General features: G+C 35.3%; 1 protein-coding gene across 1 annotated transcript in view; it reads right to left on the reverse strand.

The window, feature by feature from the left end:
* Positions 1–7,723, reverse strand: part of LOC132721565 (nucleosome-remodeling factor subunit BPTF-like) — a gene marked incomplete at its 5' end in the record, with an annotated part of 145,789 nt that extends 138,066 nt beyond the window's left edge. The window contains 2 exon segments of the mRNA XM_060705888.1: positions 2,535–2,707; positions 7,456–7,723. Coding sequence (XP_060561871.1) covers positions 2,535–2,707; positions 7,456–7,723 — 441 coding nt within the window.
* Positions 7,724–19,682: the final 11,959 nt, after the last annotated feature.

Below are 19,682 nucleotides of genomic sequence, written 5' to 3' on the forward strand. Positions count from 1 at the left end.
ATAGATGATATCATTTAACAAAATTTAATATTAAAGCTCTAAGCCTTGTACCTTCAGAGAATAAGATTTTTTTTGATTTTTTACTATTTGTATATATTGAAAATCAATGACCCCCAGGGCGGGGGCAATTTTGACCCCAGGGCTATAATTTGAACAATCTTGCTAGAGATTCACTTCACAATGTTCATGCAAAATATCTAACTTCTAGCATTTGTCAATTGCTAGAAGAATTTTTTTTTAAGTTTTTACTATAAGTTTTTACTTTATACATATAGGGAAAACCAATGACCCCCGGGGCGGGGCTGTTTTTGTCCCCAGGGCTATAATTTGAACAATCTGGGTAGAGGTCTACCAGACAATGCCTTATGCAAAATATCTAAGCTCTAGGCCTTTTGGGTCTTTACAAGAAGGTATTAGTTTTTACTATATGTACATATAGTGAAAATCAATGACCCCCGGGGCGGGGCCGATTTTAACCCCAGGGCTATAATTTGAACAATCTTGGTAAGGGTCTACCAGACAATGCTTTATGCAAAATATCTAAGCTCTAGGCCTTTTGGGTCTTTACAAGAAGGTATTTTAAGTTTTTACTATATGTACATATAGTGAAAATCAATGACCCCCGGGCGGGGCCTATTTTGACCCCAGGGCTATAATTTGAACAATCTTGGTAGAGGTCTACCAGACAATGCCTTATGCAAAATATCTAAGCTCTAGGCCTTATGGATCTTTACAAGAAGATTTTTTAAATTTATTCTTATAATTCCTTTTGGTTGCCATGGCAACCAGATTTCTGCATGGAATAAAATTCTTTGAACAACTTTGGAAGCCCTTCACCCAAGGATCAATCCTGCCAAGTTTGGTTGAAATTGGACTAGTGGTTTTTCACAAGAAGATTTTTTAAGTTCACTATATAATCTATATAACACACAAACAAACAAACACACACACACACAGGTGAATCGCTATATGCCACCGCATCGCAGATGCTGCGGTGGCATAAAAACCTTTCGGATCCAGAACCTGTCTACTCCGTATTCCGAACGATTTTTTCTTATTTTACTCTTAAATTAACCTCTCGGATCCGAACAGAATTTGCCAAATGTCACAGCTACATTCAAAATAACAAATAATCGCACATCTTGCAGGTGTAAACATACAAAACATAACCATGTGATGTAATGACTGGAGATAGAAAAGTTTATCCCACAAGGCTTATCTAGCTGATTATATAGACAGAAGCAGGATAAATCTTAATCTATGCACATGGTCCAAATTCCATATCTGTACATGAAAGGACAAGAAAGTAGGTCACTTGTCAAAATATAATTCAGCTGATATTAAAATTTAATTTTACATCTAAAACTGTGCACATGGTCCAAATTGTATAGCTGTACATAAAAGAGGAAGTAGGTCACTTGTCAAAATCTAGGTAAGCGGATAATAAAATTCAATTTTACATTTCAAACTGTGCACATGGTCCAAATCATGGTTGTATATCAAAGGGCAAGAAAGAAGGTCACTGTGCCCCTTTGGCAGGGCAAAATTTTTACCTCAAGGCTTTTATTTAATCAACCTTCATACAGGTCCACCAGACATTGTTTCATATTAAATATCTAAGCTCTTTTTGTTAGTTTAACTGTGTGTACAAAATGAAAATCAATGACCCCCAGGAAGGGCCAATTTTGACCCCAGGGCTATAATTTGAACAATCTTGATATAGGTCCACTACACAATGTTTCAGGCCAAATATCTAACCTTTAGTCTTTGAAAATTCAGAGAATAAGAGTTTTAAAGTTTTAGGTATATACATATAAGGAAAACTTATCCCCCCCCCCCAGCGGGGCCAGGTTTGATGCTAGAGGCAAAATTTGTACAACTTTGGTAGCAGACCTATAGATGGTATCATAAACCAAATATCAAAGCTCTAAGCCTTGTACCTTCAGACAAGAAGGTATTTTAAAGTTTTACTCTATGTATACAGTGAACATCAATAAGGCCAATTTTGACCATAGGGCTAAAATTTGAACAGTCTTAGAAGAGGTCTACCAGACAATGCCTTATCCAAAATATCTATGCTCTAGGCCTTGTGGGTCTTTACAAGAAGATTTTTAAATTTATTTTTATAATTCCTTTTGAACGCACACACACGCAAACAGGTATATCGCTATATGCCACTGCTTTGCAGATGCTGCGGTGGCATAAAAGCAAGAGCTGTTAATAAGACTGGTGCTTGACTATCTCAATTCTTGATGGTGAAACTAAAGCCTGGATAATGTTGAATTTTCCAAGTTGAAAAAGGGCCATATTTCTAGTCAAAATCCATGTTAGTTGTGGGCCTTGGACAGTGACCTCCTACTCATGCTCTCCAATAAGTCTGTGAAGATTCAATCCATTCCCTTCAAAAGTTTTGGAAATAGCAACTTGCATGCAAAAACTTAACCAAAGTGTGACAATGACACCTGGATGAGCGAGTACAATAGCTCTCCCTATTTTTTAAATAAACAAGGTAATTACAGAATAACAGAACATACTGATTCAGTTGTATCTATTTGTTCACCATGGTCACCATTTATTTTTATTTGTTCTTCCTCTTTCTTTTTCTCTTCCAGTTCTCTAGTTTTCCTTTCTTCTTCTTCTTTCAGCTTTTGTGCAATTTCTTCTTGCCGCTGTTTTAATCTATCACTCTGAACTTTTTCTAGATTGGCTGCGAGGAAAAAGTACAAACAATACTTAAACATTATTTTAAAGCAGTAAGTTCACACTTCATACAATAGGTCCCACGCCACATTTCACTTTCACTATGGGGAAGAACATTTACAAATGTGTTCCAAGTTCATCCAGCTTTTACTCTCAGTATTAAATGGTTCTCCAATATTTCAGCCATTTTTTAGCTTTTGCCTTTAATTAACACAGTGGGTAAACAGAATCACTGTCTCATGTATTAAGCTTTTACATTTCAATGTGTATGTCTTATTGTGTACAAGAAGCTGTTACTTCCCATCACTGTATATTTTTTGCAAACTTATTTAATTTAACTTGTTATCATTTCTTTCAAGCCAGGGCCTTTTTGCCTTCGGTTATCGAAGGGGCCCTCATAGGGCTGCTTCCCCAAAGAAAATTTCTTTAAAATCATGCAGTTTTCCTCAAAAATTGAAATTACGAGTTTTTTCTTCCCTTTTTGCAAATATACTGTGTAATTTTCCCCCAAAATTAAGGGCTGGGCTGCTTCCCCAACCTGTGAAAAAAAGCCTTGCAAACACAGTAAGAAGATTCATCCACCTACTGTCACTTATACATGAGCAAGCAATACAAAAGTTCCCTACCTGTCGGTTAGAACATCAGTAACATTCCAAAGGCCTTGGCCTTTCAATTATGCCATTGTGGAAGACATAAATTAACATTAAATAGTTTGGGTTCTTAGTTTATCTATATCATAGTAATGTGTTGCGTTTCCATGCCTTATAAGGAAATTATGTTTATACATTAGATAATCAAAAGATCGAATTTTCTCAAGATGAATAATTGAATATGTATAACTAATGTAAAAACTTTTCTATTTCTTTTTAAGTAAATTTATTGGAAAATTTCAAGTTCTTTAAAAGTGATCTCAGAAAAAAAGTTTTTAGGAACAGCCAGAAAAATTAACTTAACCCATTTGATTACTTCATGAGCATTTTTAAAAAAAAAAAAAATTCAAATTGCTATGACACTATAAACAAGAGCGCCAAGATGGCCATAGATCGCTCTCCTGACCCATCAAACTCATCTGAGCAATTACTTAGTTTCATGACACGTTGAGTCAAAAATGTGACCTTTGTCAGTGTTAACAAGGTTTTTCCATATTTGGGCAGTGTGACCTAGTTTTTGACCCCAGTTCACCCATACTCAAACTTGACCTAAAAATCATTAAAACAAACTTGCAAACCAATGTCCAAGATATTTGGATAATAACAGTAGCAACTAGAGAGTTAACAAGATTTTTCTATTTTTAGCTCCTGTGACCTAGTTTTTCATCCGAGATGACCCATGTTCAATCTCATCCAATCAATTACCTTGACAAGCATCCTGACAAAGTTTGATGATGAATGAGGCAAAAATGTGACCACTAGAGTGTTAACAAACAAATGTGGACAGACGATGGACATTCAACGATCCTAAAAGCTCACCCTGAGCAAGCTCAGGTGAGCTAAAACAAGAGGGCCATGATGGCCCTGAAGTCGCTCACCTGTATATAGGCCCCGGAACGGGGCAAGTTTCAACCCCAGGGCTTTTATTTGAACAAACTTGGTAGACACCCATTAGAAGATGTTTCATGCTAAACATCTAAGGTCTAGCTCCTTGGGTTTTTTAAAAGAAGATTTTTTCAAGTTTTTTCTTTACACATATAGTTAAAAACAATGACACACCTGGGGCAGGACCAGTTTTGACCCCAGGGCTTTTATTTGAACAATCTTTGTAGACACTTACTATAAATTGTCTCATGCCTAATATCTAAACTCTAGCTATTCAGGTTTTTTCAAAGAAGATTTTTAAGTTTTTGCTATACACATATAAGGAAAATCAATGTCCCCCGGACAGTTTTGACCCCAGGGCTTTTATTTGAACAAACTTTGTAGACACTCACTAGAAGATGCTTCGTGCTTAATATCTAAACTCTAGCTATTTGAGTTTTTTCAAAGAAGATTTTTTAAGTTTTTGTTATACACATATAAGGAAAATGAATAACCCCCGGGGCAGGGACAATTTTGACCCCAGGGCTTTTATTTGAACAAACTTAGTAGACACTCACTAGAAGATGTTTCATGCTTAGTATCTAAACTCTAGCTATTTGGTTTTTTTCAAAAAAGATTTTTTAGGTTTTTGCTATACACATATAAGGAAAATCAATGACCCCCGGGGCGGGGCCAGTTTTGACCCAAGGGCTCTCATTTGAACAAACTTGGTAGAAATCCATTAGGACATGTTTCATGCTATATATCTTACCTCTAGCTCTTTGGGTTCTTTAAAAGAAGATTTTTTTAGTTTTTACTATATGCATAAAGGGAAAATCAATGACCCCCTGGGGCGGGGCCAATTTTGACCCCAGGGCTTTTATTTGAACAAACTTGGTAGACATCCATTAGAACATGTTTCATGCTAAATATCTTAGCTCTAGCTCTTTGGGTTCTTTAAAAGAAGATTTTTTAAAAGTTTTTTACTATATGCATATAGGGAAAATCAATGACCCCCTGGGGCGGGGCCAATTTTGACCCCAGGGCTTTTATTTGAACAAACTTGGTAGACATCCATTAGAACATGTTTCATGCTAAATATCTTAGCTCTAGCTCTTTGGGTTCTTTAAAAGAAGATTTTTTAAAAGTTTTTACTATATGCATATAGGGAAAATCAATGACCCCCTGGGGCGGGCCAATTTGACCCCAGGGCTTTTATTTGAACAAACTTGGTAGACACTCACTAGAAGATGTTTCATGCCAAATATCTAAGCTCTAGCTCTTTGGGTTTTCTAGAAGAAGATATTTAAAGTTTTTTCTTTTGGTTGCCATGGCAACCAGAGTTCTGCATGGAATTATATTCTTTGAACAACTTTCAAAGGTGACCACCAAAGGAACATTCCTGTGAAGTTTGGATGAAATTGGCTTAGTGGTTTATGAGGAGTTGTCATTTAAAGTAAAAGTTTACGGACGACGGACAAAGTGACAGGTGAACTAAAAAGCTCTTCAAGGAATTTAATTCTTTTAACAACTTTGGTAGAGCTTCATGCAAGGAACATGCCTGCCAAGCTTCATTTAAATTTAGTCAAGTGGTATTGGAGAAGTCATTTGAATGAAAAGGTAAACGCACGAACGGACGGACTGACGGATATCTAAGTAGCAATGCCAATCAGCATCTTAAATATAAGGTACCCACACTATTTTAGCACTGTTGTGCAAGGCTCGCTATTTCCCACACTTGGGCATGTTGTGCTACTCAGCCACACGATTTTGCCAGGGGATACAGTATTGGATTCTCTTGCACTTACAGGAAGGTCAACAATTTGTCAAATTTTTAATAAACAATTACAAACATCACTCAATCGTATTTTCTTCTTGTACAGTGACATTGTTTACATTTGCGACATTGTAAATCGGTCGCCGTATTGTCATAAAAAAATCACGTGTGCACAAAAATCTAAGGCAGCGGGGTTTTCCCATGTTGCTTTTATAAAGTTGCAAACTCAGACCGCTTTGAGTTAACATCAATTTTATTGAATCAAGGTATCCCTCTAGTGGGTAATTGAATAATTAGCTTTTATTGGACAAAAACAACAATCTTTTTTTAAACAAGAAAGTTTGTTTACAAGACTAGCTTTTTTTCTTCGATTTAACTTTTCTTTGAAAGGAGAAATCTCTGCAAGAAGGGGAATTTTAGACTGTTTTTTGGGAAAAAAAGGTAGTAAGTTGGCTTTGGGAAGTAGCCAGGTACCAGCTACAGCAAAGAAGGGTAAAAAGGCCCTGTGTCAATAGGCCTAAGCAAAATCAAGTTCTTGAGTGGAAACTGAATGTCTATTTTTAGCAACATTGACCTTGACCTTGATCACAGAGACCTGGGTAGCAATCACAAGCTGTTTTTTATATAAGCTATGTATACACCAAATTTGGTGTCAGTAGACCAAAGCAAACACAAATTATTGAGCGGAAACCTAAAGTTGATGCCAGCCCACTGACTTCAGCATTACAATAACCAGCTTTCTTCACACCTGGTTAAAAATCAATGACCCCCTGGCGAGAGGCCAAATAAGACCCTAGGCCAGGGCTATATTTTGAACAATTTTTGTAGAGTTTCATAAGTTGTTGCTACATACAAAATAGGCCTTGCACTTTCAGAGAAGATTTTTAAAGATTTCATCTTTAAAATTTATTTATTAGCCCTTCTGACCAAGATGTTCAATGGAGCAGAACCATTTAAACTATTTTAGTAGAGCTTTATGCTAGGAACATCCCAGGAAAATATTCTATCAAATTTTGCCAAGTGGTTCTGAACAGTTGATTGTAAAAAAGTTGATGACAGATGCACAGCACACGTCCGAGCAAACATTTTGGGTTTAGGGGCTATATAACAGTAAAGAGAACAAAGGAGAACAATAGGTTCATTCCATGATCAAAGGGTTTATGGGCCAAAAGAAAACAACAAAGAAAATAGCCCCTTAACCCAAATTGTTGGTACTGACGCACTGACAGACGCCGGAGAAATTGTGATCACAAAAATGAAAGCAATAGTTATGCAACTTGCCCAGATCATGTACTTTACTATTAAATTATAAAGCCATTGGTACGGGTAGAACTTAAAAAAAATCCAACTTGCCGTTTCAGGTTAACCACGTACGGACAGATGGACGGACAGATACACCAACGGTTCAATAGTATATGCCTGGGGCATAAAAACTTCATTCTGACCATATTTGACAAACCTTACCAATTTCAACTTCTAACGCTGATTTTTTATTAGTGCATTTTTCTTTTGTGAGTTCTTCAGTGATTTTCATTTGTCGGCTTATATCATCTCTAAGGTCACTCACTATAAAACTGAGTTCCCTCTCCCATACAGTTTGATCTAACACTTCCAATAACTCCTCTATTTGACCTTTTGTACTGTAATACCATACCTCATTTTCACCTTCCCTAAAAATATAAAAGGTTTTTGTTTTGTTTTCTTTGTTTAAAAACAACAACAGTAAACTAAATCAAATCACCAAATTTACAACCAGAGGTACATTTGCTATACATGTATTTATATAAATCACAGGTAACATCAAGTACAATGTTTGTAAGTGTTTATCATTTCCATACTTCAAGTACCATGATTCTTTTTACTTTCGTTTATAACTGGGGTATGTAATAAATGGAACTGTTACCTTCTACCATGTGGTGATATTCCAAACATCTCATTATGCTTGTTTGTTTTGTTTTTTTTGCTTGATTTAAAAATCATATTTTTTTTTCAACAATCTACCCCTTTCCTGTGAACATCCTATCAAACAAACTGTAGTTCAATGACTTGCTGAATTTACAATGCAAGTAGAGGTGTAACGATTCATCGATGCATCAATGCATGGCGATCTGCCCTGTCCTCTATGTATGCATCGTAATAAAATTACAAATTCCAATATATTGCGATGCAATACATATTTCACCTCCCGATGTATCGATATAGCGGGAAGTATCGCAATACACTAACAATATCTTCCAGGAATATAAGGACAAACATATTTTTTGAAAGACTGAAGAAAGAAAAATAGCTCAGATGAAAACAATGAACAAGCACGACTATTATCATATCATCGTTGTCATCTCGTTTCCCCATGTCCGCAATCATTTAACGGTAACAAACCAAGTTTTATCAATTCCATATAAATGGGCTGGTGTTCTTTGAACTTGTTTATAATAAAAAAACAACCTACAGACATGAATTTGTAATTTTATTTAGTCGCACTTGATGTGGGATTAAAATAGTGATGATGACAACATTTCTATGTGATATTCGTCACATATTTATACTTTCATTTCCGTTGACATAATTTTCCCGTACAAACAGAAAACATGTAGACTGCAAAATATTTAGAAGAGGAAACTATAGCTCATCCTCCCTGGTCATATTATTCACGAGTTTTGGGAACATTGTATTTTTTGGGGAACAAACAGATAGTGTTGTATAATGTAGAAGACTGGACGTGGAGTGTTTGCAAAATTTGCAAACTCAAAAAAAAAAATACTCTGGGGTTGAGCACAAATCTTTCGAGAAAACTGAGAGTGAAACTGATAATGTTGACCTAATTATAAATCAGTTGTTACTATTTTTTTCACAAGAAAAATCTTTAGTGGTGTATTGTAAGACTGAAATTGTTAAACTGCTATATTTACAGTAGTGAACTTTAGTGTTAGAATAGTAGATATCAATATGCTCATTATGCTGTTATGGTATAATTAACAATACCTTTAATTCTTAAGTAATCAGAAAAGTAAATTGTTGAAAGATCAAAACCAGAAACCAAGTTATAACAACTAGTTAAAGAGTTTATATTTTTTTATTGTAATAGTTTTATATTATATTCGTAATTATGCTGTAAACAAATGGCCAAATTTTTATATTCTAAGTCTGAAAGTCTGTATCGTGATACGTATCGCATCACAACATAAGAATCGCAATATGCATCGCATTTCTTCAAAGTATGCAATACATATCGTGAATCGCATCGTTTTGAAAAACAAATATCGTGATATGTATCGTGACAGAAAAAAATGGCAATGCACAGCCCTAAATGCAAGTGTACCAAATTTTGTCACTGTTCTTTTTCCTATTTTAATCCTAATTTACAAAAGAAAAAAAAGAGGGCAATAATGGCCCTAATATCGCTCACCTGAATATAAATACTCTTAATGACATACCAAGCTCTAAATAATTTTTTTAAAAAGCTGTATTAAACTTTAAAACGCAGATACAGTTATTTCTCTTAAATATCTTTTCAATTAAGCATTACCAATTTCTAAAAACATGAAAAACATTTATGATTTAAAATCATCTTTATATACTTGGTGGAAATCATAATATAATATAATGTGCTCATATTCTTTTATAAATATCCCTACAAAACTCAAATGTGTTTTGCTAGAGTTCATGACCTCCAACCATTTCATAAATATCTCTGAAAAGCAAACATTTTTCTTGCTAGAGGTCATAACCTCTAGACTTACTCCCAGCAATTGAATCTTTTATAAAACAAGAAATATCGAACGACACATCATTGCCTCCCTTTCTAGCCCTTGACTCACATTATTGGTAATTTTGATATTGAAACTTGCCATAAATGGGTACATGGAAGTGTTCAGTTATGAAAAGAAAAAACTAGAAATGTGTCGTCACGCCACAGATGCCCCCGCATGCAGCCAAAATTTCAGATGTTATAATATTTAGTTCCAAATTTGTTTTGCACAAATTATTTTTTTCATTTTAAGTTCAAAGCCCTTAAAACTTTTCAATGTTAACACAAACCATTTTTATACAAAGTTCAAGGCACTGAAACTATTCAGTGTTAACCTTTTGCAAATTGCATATTGCATATTTGTACCCAAAATACATACATTTCCACAAAAGTACGAGTGCTGAAACTGAAAATTCAACATTTTCCCAACATTCAAGAAAAATAACTTTGTCCAAAATCATTGAACCACGACCAAATTCAAACTTGAACTGCTTATTCCCAAGATGAATCTATATGTCAAATTTGAGTTAAATGTGTACAACCATTGGGGAGATAATGAACGGAAAATTAAAATTTCTGATTTTTTTTTAAAGTTCAAAAGGGATAACTCTGTCAGCTATCATCAAACCATGACGAAATTTGAAATTGACCAATGCATTCTTATGACATATCCATATCTTTATTTTGAGTTGAATATGTACAACTGTTGGGGAGATAATGAATGGGAACTGAAAATTTTCTTCTTTATTTTCAAAGTTAAAGGGGAATAACTCTGCCAAAAATCATCAAACCATGACAAATTCGAACTTGACCTGCGCATTTCTTTGACATATCTATATGTCAAATTTGAGTTGAATGTGTAATACCCTAAAGGAGATATTTAACGGAAACTAAAAATTTCATATTATTTTCAAAGTGAAAGGGACATAACTCTGCCCAAAAAAATCATCAAACCATGACCAATTTCGAACTTGACCTGCGCATTCCTTTGACATATCCATATGTCAAATTGAAGTTGAATGTGTAATAGTGTTGGGGTGATAATGAAGGGAAACTGAAAAATTTCATATTATTTTCAAAGTAAAAGGGGCATAACTCTGCCAAAAATCATCGAACCATGACCAAATTCAAACGTGACCTGTATTTTATCATGACATATCCATATGTCAAATTTGAGTTGAATATGTTATATCGTTGGGGAAATAATGAAAGGAAACTGAAAATTTCATATTATTTTCAAAGTAAAAGGGGCATATTTACTCTGCCAAAAATCATCGAACAATGACCAAATTCAAACTTGACTTTTATTTTCTCATGACATATCCATATGTCAAATTTGAGTTGAATGTGTGCAACCGTTACAAAGATAACTAGAACTGCCACTATCATGGCGTGAATACCCCCGCATACCACTTTGTCAGAATCAACAGTGGCCATTTAGAGCTCAAGGACAACCTCCCTGCCAAATCTGAGGTTACTAAGCCAGTGCATTGCTTAGTTATGTATTCTACATGCTTCAAATGTCAAAATCAATACACTGCGGACAAGCATTCTTAAGCAATTGAGGGGAAAAGCCCTTTTTTTGAGTCCAGGTCCCCATGACCTTGACCTTTGACCCAGTGACCTCAAAATCAATAGGGATCACCTTATGGTCATGATCAACCTCCATGCCAAATATGAAGACTGTGGGTCAAAGGAATCTTAAGTTATTGGGCGGACAAACTTTTTGAAGTCCAAGTCCATGTGACCTTGACCTTTGACCTCAAAATCAATAGGGGTCACCTACTAATCATGACTAACCTCCATGCCAAATATGAAGACTGTAGGTCAAAAGTTTTTTAAGTTATTGCGCGGATAAACTTTTTGAAGTCAAAATCCCTGTGACCTTGACCTTTGACCCAGTGACCTCAAAATCAAAAACGGTCACCTACTAATCATGACTAACCTCCATGCCAAATATGAAGACTGCAGGTCAAAGGAATCTTAAGTTATTGGGCGGACTAGCTTTTTATAATCAAGGCCCCTGTGACCTTGACCTTTGACCCAATACCTCAAAATCAATAGGGGTCATCTACTACTCATGACTAACCTCCATGCAAAATATGAAGACTGTAATCATTAGGGGTCATCTACTAGTTAACGACCAATCACTGTGAAATATGAAGACTTTGTGATAAATAGTTTTCAAGATAATCAGCGGAAACCATTCTGACATTACCTAGTGATCCAAAAATCAATAGGGGTCATCTACTAGTTATTACCAATCACTATGTGAAATATAAAGACTTTTGTGATGAATAGTTTTTAAGATGATCAGCCGAAACCATGTGGTCTACCAATGGACAGACCGACCTACTGACTAACATAAGCAAAACAATATACCCAATAAAACTACAATAACAAGCAATTTTCAAAGTATTGCAAGCAATCCATAAGTCCCCTACCGGTCAGAACCCCAGTTCTTCTAAGTTTGTCTATATCACAGTAATGTGTTTACCCGGTAGTTGCCCTGCCTAGTAAGGAAATTATGTTTGTACAACCTTGTCATATTATTACGATGTGGGATTTTAAAGTAAATCCTATAAGGAATGAAGAAGTTGGGAGTGAACAATACCAATTTCTCGAAAAAAATCTAAGTTCAAAGGGGACATAATCCTGGAAATAGTCTTGCTAGAGTATTTAACCTTCTCAAAAATGTTGAGTGATAATAAGAAACATATATATGAAGTTTGAAGTAGATACATTAGGAAATAAAGAAGTTATTTAAAAAAAGACTACATTTTTTTTTAAATTCTAAGTTCAAGGGAGGTAATACTGATAATTTTTGTGCTAGAGTTGTAAACCTTGTCACATATGATGTGGTTGATAACCAGAAACTTATATTTAAAGTTTGAAGTAAACACCTTAAGAAATAAAGAACTTATAGTGAACTAGAAATGTGTCATCATGCCACGGATGCCCCCGCATGCAGCCAAAATTTCAGATGGTGCATTAATTTTTTTTTTCATTTTAAGTTAAGTTTGTCTAAAATCATTGAACCACAACCAAATTCAAACTTAAACTGCTTATTCCTAAGATGTATCTATATTATTTTCAAAGTGAAAGGGACATAACTCTGCCAAAAAATCATCAAACCATGACCAAATTCCAACTTGACCTGCCCATTCCTTTGACATATCTATATGTCAAATTTAAGTTGAATATGTAACACTGTTGGGTAGATAATGAACAGAAACTGTAAATTTCATATTATTTTCAAAGTGAAAGGGGCATTAGTCTGCCAAAAATCATTGAACCATGACCAAATTCGAACTTGGCCTGGGCATTCCAAAAACATATCCATATGTCAAATTTGAGTTGAATGTGTTGTACCATTGGGGAGATAATAAACGGAAACTGAAAATTTCCTATTACTTTCAAAGTGAAAGGGCATAACTCTGCCAAAAATCATTGAACCATGACCAAATTCGAACTTGACCTGCGCATTCCTTTGACGCATCCGTATGTGAGTTGAATGTGTTGTACCTTTGGGGAGATAATGAACAGAAACTGAAAATTTCATATTATTTTCAAAGTAAAAGGGGCATAACTCTGCCAAAAATCATCAAACCATGACCAAATTCGAACTTGACCTGTATTTTCTCATGACATATCCATATGTCAAGTTTGAGTTGAATGTGTTGTACCGTTAGGGAGATAATGAACGGAAACTGAAAATTTCATATTATTTTCAAAGTAAAAGGGGCATAACTCTGCCAAAAATCATCGAAGCATGACCAAATTCGAACTTGACCTGTATTTTCTCATGACATATCCATATGTCAAGTTTGAGTTGAATGTGTTGTACCGTTGGGGAGATAATGAACGGAAACTGATATTTCATATTATTTTCAAAGTAAAAGGGGCATAACTCTGCCAAAAATCATCGAACCATGACCAAATTCGAACTTGACCTGTATTTTCTCATGACATATCCATGTGTCAAGTTTGAGTTGAATGTGTTGTACCGTTGGGGAGATAATGAACGGAAACTGATATTTCATATTATTTTCAAAGTAAAAGGGGCATAACTCTGCCAAAAAATCATCGAACCATGACCAAATTCGAACTTGACCTGTATTTTCTCATGATATATCCATATGTTAAATTTGAGTTGAATGTGTGCAACCGTTCTTAAGATAATGAACGGAAACTGATGATGACGGAATGACAGAATGACGGAAGGACGGAAGGACGGAAAGGACGGAAGGACGGAAGGATGGAAGGACGGAAGGACGGAATGACGGAACAGGGTAACACTATATGCCCCGGCCATTACATGGCGGGGGCATAAAAAGCTGAAAAATTTAAATCAGAAATCTTGAAATTCAGTCTATTTGTTGCCATAGCAACCAGAGGAAGAAAAGAAAAAGATGTGCATAATCTCCAGACTGCCATCTACCCATACCCTAAGTTTCATAAAAATATTTTCAGAAATTTTTGAGTTATCACTGGCCAGTTTATGTGTTAAGTTTGCCATATTTTCAGACTATTTGTTGCCATAGCAACCAGAATTTTCAACATAGGAAGAAAAAAAAAGACGTGCATAATCTCCATACTGCCATCTATCCATATATCAAGTTTCATAAGAATATTTTCAGTACTTTTTGCGTTATCGCGGGATCCAGTTTTGTGGACGGACGGACTGACGGACGTTCTAACAGGAGAGTAATAATGCGCCTACTCTATTGTTCTCTCTATTTAGGAAATAGATATCAATTCTTAGTGCATTGTTGTAGAATAATGCACGGTTTGAGTTCAAATGCGTAGTAATATTATCACGAAGGCCGATAGGCCTGAGTGATTAATTACAAAGCATTTGAACGAAAAACTTGCATTATTATACAATAATGCACGAAGAATTAATATCTATTTCCATACTAACACGTCAAGAAAAAATATAATTATTATTATAAAGTTGGACTTTATGTTCGGCGGTTAAATTTGTTTTCGCCTTAGAGTTTCCAATAGAAACGTTCTTTAAAGGCCGTTCCAGTGGGTTGAAAAAAACTGTCGTTAAATCTACCGTGTGTAGAAACATTTTGAGAATAACGAATTTTGAAAACGTTGATAAAACTTTGTTTATTTTATTTCATTCTATAATTTTCCAAGTGAAATACAAATTATTAGTGAAATAAATGTAAAACTTAACTCGTCTGCGACGTTAAAATAGCGTACTTGATTTTGATTGTTTTGCACGTGCTGTTTGGCGCTACATTGTGACGTCACGTAAACAACACTTTAAACGTCTGTACAGCGTTAACGACTGAATTAAAGATATTGGTGTTCAGATTTATTTTCTTAGTTAGACCATTTTCTATCATTCTAGATAGTTTTCACAACATAATTCGACAAAAAATTGTTTTTATTTATCAGATTTTTCAAACAAAATGGCGCCCTCAGTGTGAAAATACACAGGGAGATAATAAGAACGGCGAGTGCATTGTTGCAGAATAATGCACGCTTCGGGCCTTCTTTGTCTATATAGAAAAATTTCCGATAGTGTTAGAATGTTCTTTTTAGCCACATAAAAGAAAATAGCCACATAAAAGCATTACGGAATGAATGACATCAAAGAGAAAGAACAGTTATCTATTGTCCCCCTAGCCACATAATTACTGTCCTGTGAGTGCGGACGGACAGACGGACGGAGGGTAAACCTAAAGTCCCCTCCGGTTAAACCGGTAGGGGACTAAAAATGTCAAAACTCCTCACAGTGATAACCTCCCTTGGCAGAATTGTAATTTACTGCCTTCACAGACGTCACATGATGATGAAAGTCACATGACGTAACGTCAAAATTCAAATGGAAATATTGACTGTTACATAGAAGATCCAGGGGTTTTTTTTGCTATATAACTGTAGCCGTTTAACGGCTACTTCCCCAGCTGAAAAAAAATTCCCCTTGAGCTAAAAAATTCCCCTTGGTCTGAATAAAATCAACTATTATGGCTTGCTTGATTTTTGATCAAATAGTTCAATTTTTTGTAGGCTATTACCGATTGTCCTGCAAGTAAAAAGTCCAATGCCGACGATGGGCAATCCTCTCCGTTACGCTGATCATATCTCTAAACATTCTGTCTTTGTGAAAATTCTCCTCAAAATATGCAGACATTTGTAAAAATATGTTATATTATTTAGTCTTATAGATTTCAATCATAGTCTGGAGGAACATGGAGTTATATTAATACCAAAAATCGGCAAAATATTCTATTATCACATATTTTCGCGACCTACTTCCTGTTTGATTTTCGGATTGAATTTGGAGAGGAATGTATTAGTTTAAGTAAATAAATAACAAAACATAAAACAGTCAATTGATTTTTGTGCATTAAGTGTCAAAATGTCCTTTGCAAATCATCATCTAATTAATTTAACACTTAATGCAGTTTTTACATAGAAAAATCAAAGCAACCATTCTGAAATAAATAGGGGAGGTGTGTGAGGTGGTTACAACAATGTTGAAGCTTGGCAACGTTAATTTTAAAGTTATTAACTCATTTTTTAATGTAATAGATTTTCCCCAAAATGTCATTTTATCGCGCATTTTTTCCCCAACTGAAAGGCCAGGCCGTTTCCCCAAAATTGAAAAAAAAGCCCTGAGATCTAACGTCATTTTTCTCTCTCTGTTTTATTTTTAACTTTTCGTACCTACATCTGTTATATTTTATCAAAAAATTATTAAAAGTATACAAAATAATGAAAAATAAATTAAAAAGCTAAAAAATATAAAATATTGATATTTAATGTTTGTGATGGCAGAGATCTCTGTAGTGATAAGGGGAGATCACTGCATAGGAGATTGTAAAAATGTAAGAATCTCCAGTCATCAAAGATGGAGGAGGGAATACAAATGTAAACAAACCCATGAACAGCGAAGAAACCACTCCGGAGGAAGTGATATAAATAATGGATCTATTTCAAATAACACAGATACTACTAAAAGCTCAGATATACACCCAAATGTATTAAATCTTTCTTCTACTATAGAATTATCAGAAAGTGAAGTAAATTTACTTAGTAAGGGGCTTAAATTTACTCCTACTCCAATGGAAAATAAAACAGAATTACAGACTAATACTAGAACTATCACTAAATGTGATTAATACCCCCGCAAGAATGCTTCGAAAATGAGGAAGTTACTAGTAACGGAATACCTTGTAAAAGAATTTGAATAGAGTTATGGTTGTCGGCAATTAAAGATAGTTGTGGTTCTTGTACGTTGCATTTCCTTTCAGTGTGGTTGACGATTGATGAAGTTTTATTGAATTACTCTGTAATAAGTCCAGAAAAATTTATGATTCTTGAAAACTTTTTACTCTTTCTCTCAATGTGCTTAGCCATTGTATGAATCGTTTTATTAAATTCCAACTAGTGGTTTTCAAGTTATGCTCCAGAAAAGGAAAATGCAAAGGAAAAGTAACAAAGGGCAATAACTCTATAATTACTTTACATGGAGTTATGGTTCTTGTGCACTGCATTTCTTATTGTGCTTTACCATTGTATCAAGTTGTTTTGAATTCCAACCAGTAGTTTTCAAATAATGTTTCTGACAAGGAAAAAGTAACAAAGGGAATAACTCTGTAATAAACTAGAAATGTGTCCATAGGACATGGGTGCCCCCACCGCGCCACTGTTCTGTCAATCTTATGACTCTAGGGCAAATATTTTTTGAAAACAAAATCTTTTACTAACTAGAGGATGCTTTTGTAAAAAAGCGCATGTCTCCCCCACTGCTGAGAATAACTGTGAATGGAAACAGGAATGGAAATGGAGATAAGATAATGTAAATACCCGGTAGTCACTTCAATGAAGGCTGTCTATGGATGGTTTCTATTGTTAAGGTTGTATGAGAAGATGCTTCCTAAACTGTTTGTTTTTAAACCAGGTATTCAATTTTTGAAAATCCTGGTTATTCAATCAGCGTATGGCAGGCGGGCGTCAAACGAAATTGCACTTGATGGTCATATCATTATATAGTTTCACAAAATGAAATTAAATGAAATTGTGTCTGCTCCATAATTCTTCAAACCTTTAAAGGATTTTGATGATACTTGAAACATAATGTTCATATTGTCAGATTTTTTTACACATTGATGAAAGACAACTCAAATTACAATGTATGTAAAATCATGATAACTGTAAGCGTGTTGGGATGACTCCACTCGTTTTCACAATGAAGCCTCTTCTGGTAGATACTTGAAACAAAAATTCACCACATCCAGAGAACGTGTAGAGTACATGTTTCGTATGGCTGGTTCCAAGGTCAAGGTCTACTTGACACTTGAATGTCATATCATATATAGTTTCACAAACCGAAATTAAAGGAAATTGTGTCTGCTCCATAACTCTTCAACACCTTTGAAGGATTTTGATGATACTTGAAAGTTGTAACGCAATACCAATAAATATGTACATAGTCTGAATGGTGCCATGCATGTATGTATACTATTAGTAATAGTTAACAAGAATAGAAAGTGATATACTATATTACTTACATATTGCTTGAAAACTCACTCGCTAGTAGGAATTTGTAGTTATCATCAGCAAACAAAACAATGCGTGTTAATACACCTTGCTGTGACCATGTAGCATTGAACGCGCAGCGGGGAAGAAATGACCGCATAAGGGTGGAAAGATCAAAAAAGAACAGAGTATATAAAACCAGACAACTGATATATCACTGATATATCAATAATAGTTAAATGTCCTCACTGATAAGAACTCTAGTTATCATCCGGAAAATGAGAAAATGACCAATGGTCACTGTTGACCATTAACCTTTGACCTTACTGACCCATAAACAAGAGGGATCATCTGCTCAATAAGACCAATCATCCTATGAAGTTTGAGGGTTGTAGGTCTAAAGGAACTCTAGTTATCATCCGGAAAGGAGAAATTAACAACGGTCGCTGTGACGCTTGACCTTTGACCTACTGACCATTAAAACAATAGGGATCATTTTGATTAATAAGACCAATCATCCTATGAAGTTTGAGGGTTGTAGGTCAAAAGGAACTCTAGTTATCATCCGGAAATGAGAAAATTGACCAACGGTCACTGTGACCTTGACCTTTGATCTACTGACCCCAAAAAACAATAGGGATCATCTGCTCTATAAGACCAATCATCCTATGAAGTTTGAGGGCTGTAGGTCAAAAGGAACTCTAGTTATCATCCGGAAACGAGAAATTGACCAACGGTGCACTGTGACCTTGACCTTTGAACTACTGACCCCAAAAACAATAGGGATCATCTGCTCAATAAGACCAATCATCCTATGAAGTTTGAGGTCTGTAGGTCTAAAGGAACTCTAGTTATCATCCGGAAACGAGAAATTGACCAACGGTCAGTGTGACCTTGACCTTTGACCTACTGACCCCAAAAACAATAGGGATCATCAGCTCTATAAGACCAATCATCCTATGAAGTTTGAGGGCTGTAGGTCAAAAGGAACTCTAGTTATCATCCGGGAAACGAGAAATTGACCAACGGTCACTGTGACCTTGACCTTTGAACTACTGACCCCAAAAACAATAGGGATCATCTGCTCAATAAGACCATTCATCCTATGAAGTTTGAGAAGCTGTAGGTCAAAAGGAACTCTAGTTATCGTCCGGAAACGAAGAATGGACGGACGGACTGACGGACGGACTGACGGACGGACAGGGCAAAAACAATATGTCTCCCCCCGAGGTGGGGGAGACATAATTAAAGGGCAAGAACTTTACAAATACTGAATAAATCCACGAGCGCATAAGTACACATGCTGACCAACATTCTTGTAAACTTTCAGGCCTACAAGTGAAATACTTTTTGAGCTATGCATGAACAAGTTGAAAATTGCAAATTTATACAACTGTAAGTCAAGGGCAATAACTCTAACAAAACTGAAAAAAAATCC

Source organism: Ruditapes philippinarum, unplaced genomic scaffold (genome assembly GCF_026571515.1).
Source record: "Ruditapes philippinarum isolate M1 unplaced genomic scaffold, ASM2657151v2 ctg799_1_1_1_1, whole genome shotgun sequence".
NCBI classification, from domain to species: Eukaryota; Metazoa; Mollusca; class Bivalvia; order Venerida; family Veneridae; genus Ruditapes; species Ruditapes philippinarum.